A 22267-nucleotide genomic window follows, 5' to 3' on the forward strand; every position below is an offset into this window, starting at 1 on the left:
ACATAAGGCATAAATGAATTGGGGTCTTTAGTAGTATTGTACCTATCCTTCCCCAAAAGTGGGCAGGGTGAGTTATCTACTCCAGAATATTGGAACGCTACTGGGAATTTCAAATTTAAGCTGCTGATAAATGAAACTAATAGCTTTGTAGTTACTTGGTAAGTATATATAAAACTTTATTTTATTATAAAAATGTCCTTTTTTTTTTGCCAGGGAACAAAAGTGGAAAAGTAGTTTTCAGTAACCAGTTGGAAGAACTTGTCTTAAAAGCAGAAGAGGCGCAGTTAGGTGCTTGTCAGGATTTGAGGTCCCAGTATTGCTCCTTGTCTTTAGATGTGCAGATCACCACTCAACTCCACCACCGTATTAACACAGCAATTGATGAACTTACTCAGCTGCAAGACTCAGTTCAACAAGAGGTATGGACTTTTTATTAATAGTGTATCAGTACATCGAACAAATTTTTTCCTTTGCTTTTTCTAAAATCCTATAGAGGGGGTTAATAAAGTCAATTGATCAATCCTGAACAATATTACCCCACCAGTAAGATTCCTTGTGCTTGTACTGGGCAAACTGTTGCCATAAATATCCCTACATTTTTTTTATTGAAAGTGTGACTAGCCACTTTTTCCAGTACAGGAAAAATGGTTCTGCTTTTATTGTAAGATAATTTAGTCTCCCTTCATTAGGGGTGATGTTTCTCAACTTTGCTGCCCTCCTGTGTCCTAGAAGCTAAACTGACTAGCTTAGCCCTTTAACTATGAAATTAAGACGTACAGTACTTGAATTTGCATATGGAGGTGTAGACTGAAATTGGATTTTTGGAATTTTTATGTGAAATGTGCAGATTACTGGAAACAGTCAGACCAGCCACACCACATTCTAGGAATTTCCATATGATTGCACACTGAGAACAATTGATTACTTTCAGATGGTTTTCCAGCACATGGAAAAAAATATTGATGACAAGAGTTATAGAAACTAGGTGGTAATCATCAGGGTTAGAGCTACCTATGTCACATTTACCCAGCAGGGACAAAAACCGATTCTGGTTTTTTATTTTTTAATAAATAACATCATTATCTGAGGTAAGTTTTATGTTGATTCTTTTTCTTATAGGTTGCCTATGGTGTCAAAGGAAGTGTTGGTGAAGTTGATGGATTGGTTAGAAAATGGAGAGAAGTCTATGAGGGGCTCAAGTCAGTCAGCTTACTCCTCTCAGCACATAAACATCTGGATGATGCCCACAAAGCTGAAATGAGCCATGAATTTCACAATACAGCCCAAAATTTAGCAGAGGTATGTAATGAAGACTATTTAATATTCAATAGATCAAGTTGCATTATCAAAAAATCCCACTGAGATATTGTTGAAATATAAATGAACTGTAGAGGCATACTTTTTTCAGTTTCCAGCATTTTTTGCATTTGTAATTGACTTTTTTATCTCAAAATATTGCATTTCGTTTGTCTTTTGTATTTCAGAGAATTATGCAATCTCACATTCTGCTCGGGAAAAACTAGATCTTTTGACATTTATAATACAGTGTTATGTTTTGCTTCACCTACCAGAAGAGGAATTAGAAAAAAAGGAAAGGTTTAATTTCCAGAATGCAAAAAATTATTTGTACAGTTTTCCAAGTAGTACACAGATGGTAGAAATGTTATGTATCCTTCAAGGATTAGTTTTTAGAATCTTTATATTGAAGTAGTAAAAAGAGCATGGGCAGAGTTTAACAGAATTATTTCAGCATTCAAGTTTCCCCAGTCCATTTTGACTTATGTTCAAAAGGAAAGGCAGACAACATTTTGAGTCATTTTCACTTAACTGACAAATCAAAAACGTGTGAGGCTTCTCTGGGTATGTCATGCCATAGTTTTAAATGACATGACAAGTCATCAGCTTGGATTGGGGTCTTTGTAGCAGATATTCCAAACCAGACCACTAATAGATAAGGTGACTGGCCCATTTTGTTGTCATTATTTTAACACACTTTTAAATTTCAGGTTGACAGAATATTAGGGGATGCATCAAAGAAAGAGATTGAAAGTCAGCTGGATGTAGTAAGTGCATTGCAGGATGCAGTGGTGATAAGAAGAATGCAGCTGGTCTACACAGTTGGTGAAGTATGATCCTAGAGAAGCTTTATTTATTCATTTATTTGATAGAAAATGAATAGTATATTGAAGAAACCATCTCTGGCAAGATGGTATTGCAACCATTTTTCAGTCTTCGTGCACAGATTTGCAGAAATATTTTACAGGGCCTGTTTTTGAAATCTCGCTAATAGGGTCAAGGCGTGCGCAGATGACTGTGCAATGCTAACATTGCAAAAAAAATGTGCTAGGCTCTCCCAAAATCCTAGCCTAACCTTTCTCCATGTAATTCATTACTATGTCAATATAAGATCATCCATTTAAATTGTTAACCCCACAGGAATTTTTTATTTTCCACCACTGTAGCAGTGCTGTAGAAACTGTTGAGAATCATAATTCAGAAAATACCTGGGATGACAAAATGAAGTTTCATTCACAAATTATGCATTAAAGGAAATTATGGTGATATAGCAGCCAAAGCTGCAATTGCTGTGACAAGATCACACGGATTGATTCCCATGAGTGATTTTGTAACATATGTAAAACCAATTAATAATGAACATGCCAGTATCATATCAAAGGAACAACCCACAGGTAATTTTGACTTGTCGTAGAATCGGTGAATTTTTTGATGTATGAATATTTGATTGTTCTTAATTTCATATAAGTAACTTACCAAGTAATTTTTAGGTTTGTTTTTTGCCAGATATATATATAGCTGTATTCTCCGAAGGTCCGACAGAATTTCAAATTTGCGGACTTGGTCAGGTGGTTAGTACCCATTTGCTGGGAGGCTGGGTATCAGGAACCATTCCCATTTTCTTTGATTTTGTCAACACCTGTTGTCAGTTCCTCCGCCATTTGGATTTCGAAATTTGTTGTTTATTTTGGTTGTTTTTGGTATAACTGGATTAAGATGCTCTTTGTGGACTGTTTTTGATTTTGCTTTTGACTTTTCTTATAATTAAGATGTCTTACCTCTAGCTATCGAGTCTGTAGCTTGGGTGAATGTAAGGTGAGGCTATCGAAGACTTTGATAGTTCCTCACTCTTTATGTATGATATGTAAGGGTGTTCAATGCTCTATGATAATCGGTAATGAATGTGTGGGATTGTCTGAGGGTGAGTGGAAGAAATATGAAGCCTATATGCTTAAATTGGAGCGTGATAGGCTGAGGAAATCTTCCTCCTAGAGTGCATCCTTAGATGGACAGTCAGGGTTTTCTCCTACTAGTAACCCTGTAGTAAATTTATTATTAACCCTGTAGTTTGTTGCTGCAGAAGGTAATTCCCTGGCTCTCGTGTGGAGTCAATGCATGCTCTTGAAACTAAAGTGAATGCAATTCAAACGCATAGTGTTAGTGCTAGTGCCCCTAGTGTTGTGGAGGGGGCGTCAGATCGGCCCTATAATGCCTCTAGGCCTGGACCTCTGTCGAACTCCCAGGACCAGGGAGGGGCATGTCAAAAGCCGCATGAGGGTTACGGGGCTTCCCACCGATCTGGCGTCCCTTCGGCAGGTCCTGATGACGCTACCCAGGCTGCCAGGGATCGTGCTCAGGCACGCATCCTGAAGGATTGCTTCTCGTCCTCCGACACGTCCTCCCCGCCTCGGGGTTGGAGCTCTCGGTTGGACTCTCGCCCTCTTAAGAGAAGCTTAGAGGAGAGGACGCTTCACGTCCTCTTCCTCTAGACGTTTGTACTCTTTCCCGAAAGTTGCGTGGATTTTCCTCTGCAGAAGAGAATAAAGTGTTTTTCGAATGATCACTCTACTCGACCCCCCTGTCGCGCTAAGGCAAGGGCTAGAGCTTCTTCCCCTGTGGAAGGAAGTATACGTCTCTCGCCCCTTTCCTTCTCTCAGGTTCAGCCCTTCTCCCGAGAGAGTGGCTTCTCCAACGCGTAAGATTTTGTTGGGTTTGCAACAACAGCTGGATGCTCTCATGAACCTTTCAAGATTCGAATCTGCCTGTTAAGAGGTACAGACTTTCACCTTCGTCTCCCGCTTCGGGAACGATACAGAGCGTCTGTCTTCTAGAGAGAGTGTTTAGTGGCTTCCTATTCGTCTTCCCCCCCGAGTTGAGGTGTTGGCCTTTTCTCTTGTCTCGCGCCAGGAGCGCGTCTTGCTCTTCGTGCGCTTCTCACGCTTCACGCGCGCCTCACCTTGACGCTCGGCGCGCGCCTAGCCATGACGCTTCGCGCGCGCCACGCTGTGACTCTCTTCTAGTACTTGCCACGGAGCCTCTCGCGCGTCACACCATGACGCTCCGCGCTCGCTTCGCCGTATAGCTTCAAGTCTTGTGTTGACACCGCTCCAGTTGTTCATCATGTCGCACAACTACCCGCTTCAACATCTGATGTCCTTCTTAATTTAGCCAGTACTTGCTTCGGCAGTACATATACTAAATTGGAACGATACAGAGAAGATTAGCATGGCTCTTGCGCAAGGATGACACGCTAATCGTGAAGCGTTCCACATTTTTTTATGTTTACTATACGTACTCTAGTTGACGACTTCTTCGTTCGCGGGAGTTCCCGCTTACGTATCGGCGAATCGGAACTACTTTCACCACTCACTCAAGACCCACCAGCTGCGGAAGAACATCCTCTTTCGTCACAGCCTTTGTATGAAGAGAAACTTCTTTCGTCTTCTTCTTCCTCTGATTATCAGACTCTGGCTTTTTCTTAGGATCTGTTTCCTGAGACTTTTCAACCTTCGGCTCCCTCTCTCTCCACCTTCGCAGTTGTCTTTGTCTTAAGGGGAGCGTTTGACGAAAAAATCGGAAATAAAATTTTCTGGGATATTTTATATATGGCATCATACATATCCTGACTATCTTCTCAGAAAGTTTTATTTAAAAGTTCGCCACAGTTAGGAGTTATAAACAAAACAGTAACCTATCATAGTCAAATTACATTTTTCATATAATGTAATGATATTGTCAGTATATCGGTGGTAATTTCCTTTTAGCTATGAAATAATATCTAATGCGATCTATGGCAACCCTGTGGACATAGTACGCATCAGCGAAAGACAGGAATGCCGCAGGGCAGTCAGTGGCAGTCAGTCAGTAGCAGCTCAGAGCTTGACTAAGTAAAACGTCGCGCTGGCCAACCTCAGCCGTGTTTTGACACTCGCTTCATTTAGCTTCATTTAGCGAAGTTATATTACTTTGCAGGTCTATTTTTTGGCTTTTCATTATGTCATAAAAACATCAAACTGTGTAACGGCAAGCAAATAAATACACAGAGAAGCAAAAAAAAAAATATCGTTTTTCTCAAAACTAAAGTTATCGACATTCAAACTGCATCTCCTTCATAACGCTTGCACCGATCTCAGATACAAAAAGTAAACGAAAGCTAAATGTTTGCATAACAAAGGGGCTTCCATGGGAAGCAACACGAGACCCGCACCACGAGAAAGAGTTTTTTCCCGAAGGAATGTCACTTCCAAGAGAGGTAGCAAGTGACTCCTTTCATCTCCAGACTCCCTTTGCAACCAGGCTTCATTTTGCACAAGCCTGGAAAGAGTGAGGGGCAGACGTTTGGTCCCTCCTACTGTTAGAGAGAGGTTACTTGATTCCCTTCCTGTCTCTCCTCTTTTGTTTTTTGTTTCCCAACTGCCTTCCTGTCAAACAGAAAATTGTTTGACCTGCTCGAACAGATGTTCGAGCGGAGAGCAGTGGAACAGGTCTTGGACTCGGTGTTCCCCGGGATTTTACTACAGATTGTTTCTAGTCCCAAAACTTTCAGTAGGCTGGAGACCCGTCTTGGACGTCAACAGGTCGAACAACTTGGTCCGGAAGGAAAAGTTCAAGATGGAGACCTCGCAGTCAATACTAGGAGCCCTTCATCCCGGGATTGGATGGTATCTTTGGATCTCCAAGATACTTATCTTCACGCCCCAATTCATCCACGTTCGGTGAAGTATCTCAGGTTGTCTTGGGGACTAGACGTACCAGTTCAGGGCTCTCTGCTTTGGACTCTGCACAACGGCCATACCACGTTGAAAACACCGCTTCTCGTCCGATCAGCGAAGTTAAGCAACGTTGGGTCTGGTCAGTACTTGGATGGTTGACCGCCTGGGAACACCAGATGCTGTTGGCGTCACATTTTGCTCCGAGGGTGTTTACATCGTCTCATGAAAAACGTTGCGATGCAGTTGCATCTGTCGCACGTCAGGATCTCACTCTACTTGGACGACTGGTTGATTCGAGCGTCGTCGAAGCGAAGGTATCTGGAGGACCTTCAGTTGACTCTGCAACTCGTGAAGTCCCTGGGACTTCTGGTCTGTGGAGAAGTCGCAGCTGATCCCCTCACTGTCCATTGTGTCTGGGAATTCAGATCTATTCAGCGGCTTTTATAGCGTCTCCGTCGCAAGAACGGCAACTTCTATGTACGAAAAAGTTTCGGCCTTCTTGGAAAAGGAAACATGCTAGGTGAAGGAAGGAATGAGTCTGCTGGGGACCATTTCCTCGCTGGAGAAGTTTGTTTTCTGGGAGTCTGCATCTCAGGCCTCTTCAGTTCTTTTTGTTGGAGAACTGGCAAAGCAAGGAAGACTTGAAAGAGGAATTGAGAATTCTTCCTTATATAAAGAGGATCTGTGGTGGTGGCTCGATCCAACGGAATTGCAGAAAGGGATCTCCCTCAAGCTTCTGAACCCCAACCTAGTGTTGTTTTTCCGACGGGTCGTCAACAGGTTGGGGGCAACACTAGAGGGAGAGGAAGTGTTAGGAACCTGGAGAGAGGAACAGGTGTCCTGGCACATCGACTTCAAAGATTTGGCGGCTATCTTTTAGCTCGCCAATTCTTGAGGTCCAAGTTTGCAATCGTGTAGTTCTAGCAAACTCGGACAATATACTTGTTCCCTGTTCAGCCTTGCAAGAGAGATTATTCTTTGAGCCTATGCTCGCAACATTTCGATTCTCACAAGTTTTGTTGCAGGGGTCGAAAATGTTCGAGCAGACCTGCTCTGTTGGCGCCATCAACTCCTGCCGAAGGAATGGACCCTTCATCAGGAGGTTTGCCAAGATTTTTGGAAATTTTGGGGTCGCCATCTTGTGGATATTTTCACGACCTCAAGAACAGCGAGGCTCCTCTATAAAGCTCATCTGTACTCGACCCTGGGGCAGTTGCGATAGTTGCTCTTCCCTGGGATTGGACGGGAATAGATGTTTACGCCTTTTCCCCGTTCTAAATTCTGGGAGAAGTCATACGCAAGTTCGCGGCCTCACAAGGGACGAGGATGACTCTCATCCCCATGTTTTGGCCTTGAACCACTGGTTCTCGGAGTTTCTCTTCTGGTTGGTAGACGTTCCGAGGACCCTTCCTATGAGAGCAGACCTGCTCATACAAACCCACTTCACGAGATATCTTTGAATCTCCCGCTCTGAACCTGACTGCTTTCAGACTATCGAAACTTGGTCAGAGCGAAGGGGTTTTTCTGGCCAGGTGGCACGGGCCATCGCTAGAGCCAGAAGTTCTTCATCTAAAGGATATATCTAGCGAAGTGAGCAACCTTCAAAGGTTGGTGTAGAAAGAAGGGCTTTTCCTCTTCCTCTATCACTGTGAGCCAGGTTGCGGATTTTCTCCTTTACTTAAGAGAAAAACTCGATATAGCAGTTCCGACTATCAAGTGTTATCGGAGCATGCTTTCGATTGTATTCAGACACAGAGGATTAGCTTTGTCTGACAATAAGGACCTCCACGATCTTACGAGCTCTTTCAAGACGTCCAAGGTTCCTCAGCTGATTTCCCCTGCTTGGAACTTGGACGTAATGCTCAAGTTTTTGATGTTTAGTCCTTTTGAGCCTCTCCACTCTGCATCTCTTAAGGATGTTACTCGAAAACGGCATTCCTCGCTGGCGAAGAGAGTGAGAGAAGTTCGAGGCCGTCATGTGGGCTTCAAGGAACACAATGCTGTCTATTCTTTAAGCCCTAAGTTCTTGGCTAAGAATGATAGGTCTTCTAACCCTTGGCCTAGACACTTTGAAATTAAAGGTTTAGCAGACCTTATTGGACAGGAACCTGAGGGAGTTCTATGTCCAGTTAGAGCTCTCAAGTACTACCTTAAAAGAACACAGGACACTCGTGGTCCATTGGATGTTTTATGGTGTTCTGTGAGGCAACCAGTTAAACCTATGTCGAAGAATGCACTGGCATTCTTCATTAGGGACGTCATTAAGGACGCACACTCTAGTTGTGACGACTCCAACTTCAAGTTGTTGAGAGTTAACGCTCACGAGGTGAGGGCAGTTGCTACCTCCATGGGCGTTCAAGAAAAATATGGTACTCAGTGACATTTTTAGTGCCACATTTTGGCGAAGTCAATTCGGTGTTTGCCTCACACTCTTGGCAAGATGTTTAGGTAGCATACGAAAATTGCTTTTCGCTGGGACCATACATTGCTGCTTCAGCAACCTTGGGGACAGGGGTAACTCTGATCCTATCCCCTTTTTAATTGTGTTTTTGTGGTTGTTGGGTCGACTACTGGAGGCAGTCTTCCCAATCCTTTGCAAACTAACGCTTTAGGTGTTGGTTAGGTGGTTAGTAATGCTCTTTTGTCCTCTTTGTATGGTCTATGATCTAGTCACATTGTGGTCACGCCCCGTTGACAGATCATCTAGAAGTCGCCAGCTATATAGGTCACTACCTCGCTGGGGTCTCTAGTAAAGCAGAAGCAGACTAGAGTGACAGTAACCACTCAGTCAGCTACGCTATCAGATAAGGAACCAAAATAATTTTACCAATAATTGGTTTTTTCCTAATTCTTGGCTGTCTCTACCCCCTCCAAAGGTGGTATTCAGCTATATATATATCTGGCAGGTAAGTCTCATGAACAAAATGATATTTTAATGATAAAATAAAGTTTGTTCATACTTACCTGGCAGATATATATATTCATATTGCCCTCCCTCCTCCCCTCAGGAGACAGTGGCGTTAGAAAATCTGAATAGAAAATGGGAATGGTTCCTGATACCCGCCTCCCAGCGGCGGGAATGGGTACTAACCACCTGACCGGCCACTGCGTGTGCCGCGAAATTTGAAATTCTGTCGGACCTTCGGAGAATACAGCTATATATATATCTGCCAGGTAAGTATGAACAAACTTTATTTTATCATTAAAATATCATATTGGGCTAATTCAGGTGTTCAGGGAGTGTATTGCAATATGAAGTTTTCATAATAAAACTAATATTGTTACTTACCTGAACAGGTGACAAGATTCCCACCCTCCTCCCCACTTCAGTTTTTGATAGTGAGTGACTCAGTTGGGAATTTCTCTGCGGCTGGTATTAACATCAGCGTTGTGTTTTCCTCAGGTAACTCATTTGACAAGATTTTTCCTTAAGCTGGATTTTGCTGAAATAATTCACCCACTTTGTTCCTACACAAATACAAACCATTGGTTTTATATATGGGGAATACTTTTGGTGAACAAGACTTACAAGGCATGTGTTGTATTATACCAGCTGAGCATGTGGTTGGTAACAGTGGGAAGCCTTTTGCAACTAGGGATGCTTACTAGATTACTTTACTTTCTGTATGCATCTCATTCTACGTGTTTTCCTGACTCTGCTTGGACTTTCCTGGATGCTAAAGCTTCAACCTTTTCACGGTGTGAATGTTTTCATTTTGGCTTGGTTCCCTGTACAGTATATCTCTTGTTACTCATTAGGGTCAAACTTGAGAGGGACAAGGGGATAATGACTGGGTGTCAATTACAGAAAATTATAAATTACCAGATTCGTTTAGAGAATTCAAGATAGTCCTATTCTTCATACTTAAAGAATGCTATTTCTCGTTGTGTTATAAAGATTGGAATAAAAAGGACATACCATATTATATTATGTTTTATTCATAAATTATCACTTACTAATTTTATATGATGTTATTGACGCAATTTGGTTTGATTATGATTTGACGGGTAAAACGATACCATTAATATATATTCAATTTACTCAGTCATGGAATTGGCGTAGATATGCTAAATATCCCTGCTGGACAATGATCAACTAGCAAATCAAATATATGATACTTATCCAAAGGGTGGTTGATTCATCCATCTACTTAATTAAACGCTGGGAAGGAACGACATGTTTAATCAAATCTGAAAGAAATTTTGTTCACTAAATCAAAAGGCCTAACCACACATTACAAAGTTGAGGAACAAACTTCAGTGTGGCCTGTTCCACCATCTCACTATGAAAATAATTTGTTCGCTCTCACCCATAACCACGACTTTGTTCCTCAACTCCGCTCAGGAAGTTAGAAGTCTCCAGCCTTGACAAAGGCGCTGAACTAAGCCACCAAAACAACACGAACCGAATGAAACTATCAAACAATTTGCGGACCGCATTGTTAACCAATTAACAAACTAAAGGCAAGACAATATTCTTTGGTAACAAGCCTTATTACAACTAAATATAAATAAAACATTCATTTGTACACAAACCTGCACATCTACCACTTGACACTTCAGCGATATAAAAGACCCCCTTTCCATATACAACATAAACAGTCTTTTTCAATAACAATTGATTTTCCATGTTGTTATTCCCAAAGTAGTTGACAATATCCGCTGTGCGTGTTTGTAATATGGATGATCTTTTATAAACCCATGACTTGGATAAGCCTCCCATTGATTTGCCCTGGCAAGGACAAGAAATGTGGCGCCTTCCGTTGTAGGCCCCCCTCCCTTTGCTTAAAATGTGGCAAAGGGAGCAAGGACCCCTGATTGTACTGTTGATGACCCCTGTGATGAGTGCAGGCTTTGGTTCCCGAGCAGTGGGATAGTTATTCTTGAGGCCCAGATACAAACGGAAGGAATCTTAAGGCAATCGGAGGGCTTTCATCAGCTCCTTCAAACTCCAATTAGTTGTTAATCCTTCTTAGTCATATCTGGAAACCCTGATGGCCTTCCTTACTGCCCCTGACAGAATCTATCTTCCTGTCCCCTGTGTCTGCATCAGGTCACAGAGGACTTTGGACAAGAATTGCTCCTAGCCTATATCCTCCTCTCAGTTCTCCCCTCACCCAGAGTCCCTGATCCATGGGTTAGAGGTGACTTCTTTACACCTGCCTTTGTCTTCCTCAGGTTTCAGTATCTTGCCGGGTTTGAGTCAGGTACAGGAGTTGCTCGGGATGATTGGCTCCCCTGATCTGTATTCGCTCCTCCTCGAGGATATCAGCTCTGCTGCATGGAGGGAGTCTGATGATCCCCACTACTCACATGGTGGATGCTCTCAAGACCACCATTCACTGCTGTGCTGCCGAGGAGCATGAAGCTCTCTCGGTGGGAACTCATCATGCATATGGTGCAAGGGGTTCCTACCCCTGCCATCTCAGTGTCAATGCTGACGATTCAGCTGTTCGGTCACTCCACCACCTCCCGGCTGTTTTCATCACCTGAGTTGGATTTCCACCATTACCCATGCCGACTCCAGATCGCCCAATGTTCCCTGTGTCCTCTGTTGTTCCTGTCAATGGATGCTCTCAGCAAGAATCATCTGCCAGTTGACTCCCCTGCTGTCCCTGCCCCAGAGTTGACCCCTGGTCTGTCTTTAAACTGGGGATGCGGTCTTGTCTCTGCTTGATAAGAAGAAAAGAAGGATGGCTCGCTGGAACCATCCCCATCTTCGTCTTTCTTTTTGTCATTGTCGGGGTCATCCTTGTTCTTCGATCTAACTCTTCCCTGCCTCTTCTAAGTCCAATTGGGCTAGGAATGGGACCCAAACTCCCCAGAAGAAGCTCTCGCTTTTCCAGTCCTTTGGGAAAGACTGCTGGTTCTCAAGCCGCTGAGAAGAATTTCTCAGTACCCTCCTCAGACAGTCCACGGGGGTTTCGTCCTCCCAGCCTGGTTCTGTTTAAGCGCCTCCAAAAGCGTGTCTCCACCACGGTCTCCCACGGAGATTTTGGGCGGTCTCTCCCATTTTACGAGTTAGAGCCGGAACGTGGAAGGGGAAGAGCCCGGTCTTCTCCTCGACCCAAACCTTCGCCCTTGCCCAAAGTCGGACAAAGCCTTTTGGCAGGGATGAGGATTCAGGTTCTTCGTCCCAGAAGACGCGGGAGGAACCATGAAAGGGTGGGAGCCTTCTTTTTCCATTTCGACGCCAAAGAAGGCCGGAACATTCAAGGTTCGATAGGGACAGTGGCCTCCTTTCGGCAGGAGAAGCCTCCTTTATTGGTCTCTCTCATCCCCCAAGTGTAGAGGCCCGTCCAGCCTTCAGAGCGTGGATCGGCTGTTTCCTCTCTCCCCTGATTGTCCTGTTCAGCCAATCAGTGGATAAGTCCTCTGGGTACTCTCACGATCCTCCACTGCGGGTAGAGATTGTGAGGGGTCCATTCCAGCAGACTGCACGGTAGTGAGCTCTCTCTCCCACAATTCTTTCTCGGGATTCTCTGGGAAAACAGGGGAAAGTATGTTTGCTGGGGCTGAGGCCCTTGGGCCCCTTCAGGCGCGTCCTGATCTCCCTCACTCCAGAGATCAGAGGGGACCTTCAGTAGTGGAGGCAGAGAGAAGGGTCTGTCCGGATGGCAGTCTCTTTGGAAGGTCCTCTTCTGAGAGATCCAGACACTCCGGAAATGCTGGGCTCTTTATAGAGGTTGTTGCTCTGCTAGGGAGTCACAACGGTCTGGAGGAACTTGGTCCAGCTCCTTTGGAAGAACGGTCATCCAGGTTGGAGGAACTGAAGGCTATTCAAGAGGGCCCCAGTCCTTGGTCAACTGTGGACCTTGGCAAGACAGTGTCCTTCAGGTGAACGACTTGGTCTCACGGACCATCGTCTTTGTTGTACATCCGTTCCACCAAGTTGTTACCTCCTTCTCTCTCCCAAGGCAGAAGAAGTATCGTTCCATCGGAAGGTGCACTGCAGCAGAACCAGGTTGACAATTAGCGCCTGGTCACTTCAGTTCAGCTGAGGGAGACAGGCGCTTCTTGTTGCAAGCTGAGCTGAGCTTTGGAGCTGCCACTCTGTCTGCCTTCCCGATCAGAATGGACGACAACTGGGCCCTGGTCGTTGTCAACAATTGTGGAGGTTCTGGTGCTCAGAGCAAAGACTCGACCTTCAGACCTGTTTCTGCCAGTCTGGGGATCAGGCTATCTGATTTCTAACCCTGTTCTCCAGCCCTGGACTCTTGCATGGGTGATGGATGCTGTTATCCTGGATCTTCAGACCAGTTTCTCTGCGCAATGGACCCATTCTGGACTCCCCTTTGGGATGATCAGGAAAATAATCAACAAGTTCTCGAGAAAGGCCGACAACGTTTCAATGACCGTCTTGTTCCATCAGGCAGCGACAAAAGGTGTTGCACAGCTTCAGTCCTATTAGTGGATTTCCAGGCTAGCTCCAGCCCGAAAAACATTCTCTTCTCAGACAACCCCACTTCTTCAGGTTCCTCTGCTTCTTGTCTGTGGAAGGAACCTGACAGGCTTCCAGACTAACAGGAGTTCTGTCAGAACAAAGGTAAGGCAAAACCAGGGGAGAGGCTCACTAGGGACGATGCAGATGTCAGTCTGCCATTGGTGGGGGTCTATCAAGCCAAATGGGCAAGTGGCAGCTTCGGAGGCGGAGACCTGGGTAGTGGCAGTCCTCTGGGAGGGAATATTCTCTCATCTTCTTGCCTCCCCTTCACTGACACTGTCCAGTTCCATCTTATCTCCAAGAAGTTGAAGTCATCCACCATCTTCAGGAGGTATAGAGTTAATGCTAGGGAGCCTGTCTTCAGACAGAGGTCTGGTTCTGTCTTACAACCAGGATCTTTCAGGAGAAACCTCATGGCAAAGGCCAGTTTGAGACTTCTTTCCCCTGAAAGTGGCTTTCAGGTCATGCCTTCAAGAACGGTGCTGTCAGCTTCCTCTTGAAGGGACTTCATTGACCAGTCGATTTGATCTTCTGCCACACTTCCAAGTGAGCCAGTTCATCCATTGTCAAGAGAGTTGGCTTTTTGCAAGGGGATGCAGTCTGTGGTCTATCAATTCAAGGTTTCCTTTCGGACTGTTGACCACTCCGCAGGCCTGGCCCTGTTTGTTCACTCATTAAGAACTTAATGGACATCCTTGAGGAATCTCGAAGAATTGGTTCTTTCCTGAGAGCTCTTTAGTTGCCAGGACAAGGACTTGAGTTGAAGATCACGAGAGGACCTTCTGAACAACTTTGAAGTCGGATCTCACCCCAGACAGAGGAGTCAGTATCTGGGCATGCTTTCTAAGAATGCTCTGTCTTTATTTTGGATCAGACGTTGAATTGGCGAAGGCGTTCCTGGCGCAACAGAACCAAGAGGACATCTTGGCACCTCGTGATCGGTTAAGACTCGGAGAAAGAGGTTCATGGTTGGCTCCACCTCTCTTGTGTTTAGACTGATGTCCCTGGGATCATCCATTTTACAATCTCGTCCCCATCTAATGGAGGTGCAGGGACGATCTCCCCTGGTGGTTGGACAACAGGAACAATGTGCATAGGAAACCATGTTTGAAAATTGTAGCCCTTAGGACCTTTATCTTTTGGATGGCATGGTTTTGGGGAGGGCTGGGGCTCTCTTTCCCACCTGGAGGAGTTGCTTTGACATCAGGGTGTTTAGTCAACACGACAGGTACCTTCACATCATTGTCCTGGAGATGAAGTAGCCCCAGTTAGGTTTTCAGTGCTTCCAGGTGTGGTTTGATGGGACAGTGTAGGTGACAGTGTTGTCTTGTTTTTATTCTGGTACTGCACCCAGGGCAAGGGCATCTTGTGCAAGGGGTCTTGTCTCTAGCCATCCATGTCTTCCTTTGCTGCAGTTGCTACCAATGGGCAGTTGACCCACTCTGGTGGACACGCCACCATGCCGGGATCAGGTTAAGATGGGCACCAGGTTCCTCCATCAGAGCTACCTGCAGGCTAGCCTGGGCTTCCAGGTGGCCCTGTTCGCCACCCGGTACAACAAGCATTCCAATCAATGCTCTCTGTTTTACCGGATTTCAAAGCTTATCACGCCTTCCAATGTTTTGGACAAGAATATGTCCATGCCTTTCCCACCTTCTGTCAATGTGGAATCAGTTCTCAGTGTAGTTCTTGTTAAGTTACTTCGAATGAAAATGTTATTTTCTTGATCCAAAGTTAAGTTTCATATACTGCTGGCTCTGCTCTCCGAGGTTCCGAGTAATTCTGGCACAATCTGAAACCTCTCTTTTACCCCCAGGCCATGGACATCCTGTCTCTTTCGCCTGGAGGTTATTGAACCATCTCTGTTAGTGAGAGGTTGTTCTCCCAGGCAGCGGCAGAAAGTGGGATACCTCAGGAAGGCTTGTCATGGTTACACAAAAACAGTGAAGCCGTCTACTGCACGGTTTTTTGAATTTAGATGGGATTACATGGTTGAAAACCTACAGTTATGTAATTACTTGGTAAGTATATATGAAACTTAATTTTATCATGAAAATAATATTTTTCTTATGAATATCCAAATTATAAGCAACAAAGAATGTCAAGTTTTGAAAATAAATCAGTTAGAGAAATTCATTCAGAATCTCCATCATTTTCAGTTAATCTCATTATAAAATGTAGAAAAATCTATATAATATAATAAATCTAAACTTTATCATTAATAAAGACAAATCATATGCTCAGCCCTGCGAGAGCTAAATAGATTAGCTTTATAGCTAATGGTAAAACAAATGTGATCCACAAACACAAAAATATTTCCATCAACAGAAGACTCAGAACCTCTCTCAGTCCCTCTCTCTCCGGTTTGAGTCTTTCACACACACCTCTGAGTGTGATTTGAAATGACTTTCGGGTTGCGATTCATTTGCTTTCATATTTTTATTTTTGATGATTATCTGAAGAAAAAAACCTCAGGTACAGTGTCGGTCGTGAGTTAAATGTTTAGTTATGTATGGGTATTGTTGGGGATGAATCTTTCTGGACTGAGGTTTCAAGAAAAGTATGCAATGGCTGGGAGGACGACACCAATAGGTGAGCCAGCATTCAAACAAAGATTGATTGCTGCCCTCTTTAGCATTCAAGAAGAACCTGTTTCACCAGGTACTGTGTTTCAAATGTTTTAGTCATGCCAGACCACATTCACCTCTTTTACGCCATGGGATGTTACCCATCGGTCCTTGGATACCTTTTTCTTGGGGCCTGTTTGTGCTGCTCAACTAGTTGTGTAATACATGCTCCTGATATCACTTCAGTTCACATGTTATTCCATGATTGGGCATGAAAGGTGAGTGACTGGGTCTTATCTTCCTCCTATCATCACTTTTACCCTCGGAAGAAGGTAATTAGAAAAGAAAGATATCAGGGTCTGAAGATCAGGTCCACCATCCATTTGTTAGGAACTCTTTGTTGCCCTGTTTTTCACATTAGATGTACTGTCCTCTCTTTCCTCTGCAAGTTGCAGGGGAAGTTGAAGAAGAGAATACCAAGCCCATTTTTGTTTTTAGTTTCCGACTTCCCAGTCGCCTCCTTTGTCTATGGATGGGAGTTTCTTTCATGTCATGGGTCTGCCTCCGAGACCCTGCTCACAGCAGAGCACCAGGTCAGTAGACTGGTCTGTGGCCAAGTTGAAGATCACGGTCCTGTGGCCATGTCCTCCTGGCTACTACAGTAGAACAATAGGTTTTGAACTTCCAGTCATTCAGAGATCTCCCTCTGATTCCTCCCAGAATCATTGAGTCTCCAGATAGAACAACCAAGAGTTTGTATTTTACCTAGGAACAAATTGATTTTTAAAAGTAAAATGCATTTTTCCTAACATTCTTTGGTTTCTTTTCAGAACCCACCTCAGCCTCAGAAGATGCTTGTCCACAAACCGTTCGGCTTTGGCTGGGGTTCAGTGAAAGCTGGACACTGTTTTCTTTGGAACTCTGAGCCATTAACCAGTTCATGCCCAGATGGTTCAAGACCAACACATGCCTTGGAAGTCTTTAGCAGATGTTCCAGCTTCAGAGAGTTAATTCCTTTCTTCATTGGACCGTGAGGTTTGTATGTTGGGAAAAATGTTTTACTTATAAAAAATTGGATTTTGTTCATCAAAATTTGGGGATATACATGACTTAGTCACCAGGATAGTTCAGTATCCATGGTGACCATTACAATATTAGTTTTTATTATCAAAACGTCCAGCCAAAGAAATGAAAATTTTCTTTGATGTATGTGAGGGATTCTGCACCATTAAGTAGAATACTAGATATTCAATTAATGTCCATGACATTAGTCCTTGCATTTTCTTTCAACTCTCTTCTAGAAGACCACTCTGATCTTCTATAAGTTTTATTTCTAGAAGACCAAATTCTGGATCCCACTAATTACATATAGTAGCTGATTTCATACTTGTTGCAATCTTTTTTTTTTTATTGAGCAAGCTTACATGGGCTTCATTTAATTGATTGTTTTTTATTACATTTTTTACATATTGCCTGACTTTGTTATGTAGTTGTTCCGACACGATATACCTGTCAGTCCTTTACAAGGGTTACTTCAAAGGAGTAGGCTGAAAGTTGTCGTTAAACTCTTGAGCATGGTTCAGGACAAGAGCGGACTGCATCGCCAGGTTTTAGATGGAATACCTGCCTGCCCGGATGTAAACATTCCAGGGATGGCTCGACTGTCAGCGTTGCTGACGTGTTTGAAGCACCATTTCACCATTGATTCGTTACCAACTCTCATTCATTCTGTTGGGATCCTTCTGTTTTTGTTTTATATATTCTTGTGGTTTGATATTTATTAATCACACCCACAACCATCTGAATCTTCAGCTTTTCCCATCTTTATATGGGGTCGCTGTTTGTTATTAGTCTTCTCCATCTTCTGTCCACGACCATGCACCATTACCTCACTCACGTTCTTCTCCTGACAACCATGTCCCAAGTGATCAGCAGTACCTCTCCATCTCATTCTTGGTCTACGGCCAGTGTTCCAGGGGCTGATATTAATCCATTTGCCCTCGCATACAGTGGTCCTCCTCTTTTCAAGTCCATCCAAACCATTGATAATCATCTCTGTTGCAGCTTCTTTGATATTTCTGTCTCCACGATTCTTAGGATGTCATTCCTCATCTTGTCTCTTCTTGACATAACTCTTCATGATTCTGAGCATTCTCATTTCTGCCACTTCCATCTTTCTCTCTTGTGCTTTCTGGGTGTAGGCCATGTTTCACAACTAGTACATCAGTGTGAGGTCTGACAATGTTCATACATTTTCCAATCAGCTTTACATTAAATCTTTTGTCCTTTTCCTTCTGATGTTTCTTCTCCATAAGAAATGGAGGATTTGATTGTAAGATTTTCTTTCCTCTTATCCTCCATCCCTGATCTCAATCAGTGAGTTAACTAATATTATAAGGATTCTCTTTTTAATTCTGATCCTACTCTACTGTTGATGCTTCCCTTTCAAGGTCTCCTCCATTGTCCCACACAATATACAAACCATCTGTCTTTACATTAGGAATTACCTCAATGCATAGGCTGGAAACAGTTTCCTTAAACTCTTCCTTACAAGGTGGTCACTAGCAGTGACTACTGTCATCTGCAAAGGCGGGAATACAAGGCACCGGATGTAAACATTCCAGTTTGCACATCCATTACGTTGCAGAAAATTTTGGTTCTCATGGCTGACTGTCGTTAAGTCTCTTATTATCCTGGTGGGATCTTTCTGTATTTTTGTTTATATGTTGTTGTGTTTGATATTTATTAATACAAACCCACGATTTGTGATAATCTTGCATAAGCCATTGTTCTCTGCCTGTGTCTTGGGTTTGATGGCCAAGGGCATAATTGAGAAGTGTAACCGAGTGGTAATGCTTCTCTTCCAGCAGCCCTTTATGTAGATACTGAAGGTGCCCCTGTACATTCAGAGATATAGTTTGGGACATAATATCTTCGCTCCCCTACATTGATTGGGACGTAAGAGTTTGCTTCCCTTCTTGGGCATCCGCCCTCCGTGTATAAGGGACATCACTACTTCCTTCCTACTGATGCTGAGTGTTGCTCGCCGCCTGCGCTTGGAGAACTATGGGCCGGGTGGGAGGTTGCAGGTGTCGTCAATAAGTTCCGCTTCCACGGCACCCTTGGTGGCCTCCCCTCCATCCTTTTTCTCTTCCCGTAGGTTCTTCCTTCTCCCCTTTAGTAGATCTCTCTCCTTTGCCCTCTTCACTCACTCGTCGGCCGAAGACCACAGGGGCGGGGAGTGATCAGGTGACCTCTTCTTGAGTACCTCCTCCCGCTGCGTAGGGCAGTTCCCCTTGTAGCGAGAGGGGTCTCCCTCTACTAATCATCTCTGCTTTTTCTTTCAGGTTGACAGTGAGCATCGCAGACACAGCAGTAGTTGGCTGGATATCTCAAAGGATATCTTGCATGAAGCAGTCCCGACATTCATTCAGTGTTGCTTCGGGATTGACCACAATACCTGATTAGATGATATATTTCCACGTCGGGATCGTTCTGACTCTGTTCCCGCCGATGTGGATTGATCGCTGTTATTGCTGGTCTTCATGTACTGTATGCTGTTGCACTACCTTTGGCATATCTGTGGTCCATCTGCTCCTGCTCTTCCCTGTGTTTTGCTCTTGTTAACTTGATGACAGTCTCTGGGCTGCTCTTCCTGGTCTTCTGCTGCAGCCACCCTGATCGTTCCTGTCGCTGCTGGTGACTTTCATGTGACATTTCTGTCCGTTGCAATAGCTCCTGCCTTCCGAACCACTAATGTAGCTCCTGCATCGGCTGTCCTGATAGTGCCTGCCGCTTCTCCTAGTGGTCGTGCCCGGGGCCGCTTCCTTTGTGTTCCTGCCAGCTGCCCTGGAGGTTATAATGTCTGCCATCCTGTAGAAGATGTCGGCGTGAAGGTGAAGGAAGTCACCTTGTGGAAGTGACGTTCCTGGCCGTTGCAATAGCTCCTGCCTTCCGAACCTTTGCCGTAGCTCCTGCATCGGCTGTCCTGATCATGCCTGCCGCTTCCATTGTGTTCCTGCCAGCTGCCCCAGAGGTTACGATGTCCGCCATCCTGTAGAAGATGTCGGCGTGAAGATGAAGGAAGTCGCCCTGTTGAGGTGATGTTCCTGGCCGTTGCAGTAGCTCCTGCCTTCCGAACCGCTGCCGTAGCTCCTGCATCGGCTGTCCTGATCATGCCTGCTGCTTCTCCTGGTGGTGGTGTCCTGGGCCGCGTCCGTTGTGTTCCTGCTGGACTACCCTGGAGGTTACGATGTTTTGTGTCCACCATCCTGTAGAAGATGTCGGAGTGGAGGTGAAGGAAGTTGCCCTGTGGAAGTAGCCGCCGTCTTCTTCATCTTATCTTTGATTTCGTCTTCTGCTGCGTCTTCCCTTCCTCTCCCGAGGTCCAAGGGGGTCCCGAGAATTGGACCTCCGTCGGCCGAAGGAGAGGAAGGCTGCTTCTTCCCCTTGATGCCCTTGGACATCTAGGGACTGCCTCCTTCCGAGGAGGCAGTGGGTCTCTCGTTGGCTCTTCCCGACCTTCGGGTTAGGAAACCAATTTGCATAGCCCTGGGTTTTGTGTTTCGGAAGCCACGGGCGCGCAGACCTCGGTTTGCGATCCCGTTCCCAGTCCTAGAGGTTCCGCCTCTAAGACGGGGCTGCTTCAGGCGCTCGTTCGCGAGCCGCTCCGAGTGCTTGAGATTCTATGGAATATCGAGCATCCCGATCTGGTCTGGAGAGATTTTCCTCGGCCCAGTTCGGGAGCAGTGCGAGAGAAAGGGCCGAGGCACCCAGGTGTCTCAGCTCTTCCTGCCAGCACCACAAGCGCTCCCCCGAGTGCTTGCCAGTACTCGGTTGGGTTCCCAGCCTGGTGTCTCGATCCTGTTGGTTTGAACACCAGAAGAAGCAGGGAAGAGATTCCCTTGGGAGTCCTGCAGGACTTCTAAGGGACTGACTCTCTTCCGGGAGACAAGTTTCTCTCATTGGCTCTTCCCGCCCTCAGGCAGGAACCGATTCGCATTCTCCTGTGGGATCTTGTGTTTCGGGGGCCACGAGAGCGCGGCCTCTCGAGGCCACGCCCTCGTTGCCAGTCTTGGAAGTCGCGTCTAAGACAAGGCTGGCTCTTTTGATCTCTTAGGAAACTGAAAGCAGCCGCTCCCGATTTTTGGGAGTCTCGTGGGTAACTCGAATTCTATGAATCACCCAGGCGCTCCCTGACGAGAGGCACAGGACGAGAGAAAGTGTAGAGACACCCAGGTGTCTGGTTGCTGGGACACCCAGGTGTCTGGGTGCCGAGACACCCAGGTGTCCGGGTGCTGAGACACCAGGTGTCTCGATACTGCTCGCCAGCTGCTTCGGTTGCTCGGCCTGGCTTCATTCTTGTGTCTTGAACCCATAGCAGACACAGAATTTCCCTTTGAACCTTCTTCTCGAGGGGCCTTGGCCTCGAAGGAGTTTAGAGTTCGGGAAACTAGCAATTGTTCACAGCAGACGAGTCCGCCTGCCCAGTTATGATTGTGTTCACTGCGATCGGCAGCTTGGCTCGGCCGTCCCCTTGGCTTGCCAGACTGGCTCGGCCTCGGTTCGGCCTCTGCCTCGCCCTGCCTGCCTCCCAGTCCACCTGCATACCAACCAGCTGGATCGCAGTTCGATGATCTCTCGTTGCTCGGCTCGGCCCTACTCGGTTTTTTCCAATTCGGGTTCTCGGCTATGTTCGAGTGAACTTTTTGCTCTTCCCAGGAAAGTACTTTGCCACGGCACAAGTGCTCTTCTTTCCCTGTGTGGCAGTAATCTTCGGTTGATTATCGCTCATGGTCCGCCTCTCCTGCTTATCTTACTGGCAGGAAAGGTAGGGATACTCTTTTCTCCTCACCTGTTCTCTTCCCCTCTTGGTTGTTCCGAGAGGCGCGAGATGGACAGAGAGAGCTCCGACTGAAATTTTCTTCCGGAGTTTGGCTGCCTGGCATGCTTTGGGTGTCAGTCCCCCAATTCTCTCGTAGTATAACCAGGTAGCCAAGGAGGGTTTCATGGGATCTGTCAAGGTCTCCCTCCAAGGGGAGAGGTACACGCATTTCACGCTTCGGAAACAGCGAAGGTCTTCCTCTTCAAGTTGCGATCGCCCTCGTGTTTTCGGAGAACTTCTTGCCGATCCGTCGGCGCGAGGATCCCCGGGACAGGACCATGGCTCCCCCAATAAATAATCTTCATCGCTCGCAACCCTTGCAGTTCCCGAGGGGCCGAGAGTGTCGGGGTCCACCGTGGTCCTT

At 45.4% G+C, this 22267-nt stretch overlaps 1 protein-coding gene and 2 non-coding genes across 4 annotated transcripts in view; all 3 read left to right on the forward strand.

The window, feature by feature from the left end:
* Positions 1–22267, forward strand: part of Zw10 (Zeste-white 10) — a 116929-nt gene that overhangs the window by 27378 nt on the left and 67284 nt on the right. For both annotated transcript variants that reach the window (XM_067092873.1, XM_067092881.1), the window contains 3 exons: positions 214–419; positions 1120–1299; positions 2007–2126. In XM_067092873.1, the coding sequence (XP_066948974.1) occupies positions 214–419; positions 1120–1299; positions 2007–2126 (506 nt within the window). The remainder of the gene's footprint in view (positions 1–213; positions 420–1119; positions 1300–2006; positions 2127–22267) is intronic.
* LOC136838394 (U6 spliceosomal RNA) lies at positions 4468–4572 on the forward strand. Its single transcript, XR_010852974.1, has one exon. It is a non-coding gene; the product is annotated as a U6 spliceosomal RNA (small nuclear RNA).
* LOC136838402 (5S ribosomal RNA) lies at positions 6078–6196 on the forward strand. The gene has a single exon (XR_010852981.1). It is a non-coding gene; the product is annotated as a 5S ribosomal RNA (ribosomal RNA).

Source organism: Macrobrachium rosenbergii, chromosome 4, assembly GCF_040412425.1.
Source record: "Macrobrachium rosenbergii isolate ZJJX-2024 chromosome 4, ASM4041242v1, whole genome shotgun sequence".
Classification (NCBI taxonomy): Eukaryota; Metazoa; Arthropoda; class Malacostraca; order Decapoda; family Palaemonidae; genus Macrobrachium; species Macrobrachium rosenbergii.